The sequence below is a fragment of the Penaeus monodon genome, chromosome 24, assembly GCF_015228065.2.
Source record: "Penaeus monodon isolate SGIC_2016 chromosome 24, NSTDA_Pmon_1, whole genome shotgun sequence".
In the NCBI taxonomy this organism is placed as follows: domain Eukaryota; kingdom Metazoa; phylum Arthropoda; class Malacostraca; order Decapoda; family Penaeidae; genus Penaeus; species Penaeus monodon.
Genome location: NC_051409.1, coordinates 6855426 through 6855757, shown reverse-complemented (window position 1 = coordinate 6855757; position 332 = coordinate 6855426). Strand labels below are relative to the sequence as shown.

Here is a 332-nt window from a genome sequence, read left to right as displayed (position 1 = left end):
AACAATGATGATAATAATAGTGATTAGACGTGATAATAATAACATCGCATTCACACATAAACCGCCATTCCGTTTTTCAAAATTACCCGAAAAGAAAATACACCTCAACTCTCTCATTTCACCAGAAATTACCATAAAACTAATTCTCACTTTCTTGTTTTTTTTCCATTTCATTTCATTATTTGGTCCCTCAAGCCAACGACAGCAGTAAGGGCAGAAAATGGGTCTTTTTCGCCATAGCGTTGATAATCCTGTCATTCCCTTTCTACTTGTACCGGGGAGTTGGCTTCAGCAAGACGGCAGTGAGCGTGGGAGGTGAGTCTGTGAAGCGT

General features: G+C 39.8%; 1 protein-coding gene across 1 annotated transcript in view; it reads left to right on the top strand.

The window, feature by feature from the left end:
* Nucleotides 1-332, top strand: part of LOC119588530 — a 4631-nt gene that overhangs the window by 142 nt on the left and 4157 nt on the right. The window contains exon 2 of the mRNA XM_037937168.1: nucleotides 196-315. Coding sequence (XP_037793096.1) covers nucleotides 196-315 — 120 coding nt within the window. The remainder of the gene's footprint in view (nucleotides 1-195; nucleotides 316-332) is intronic.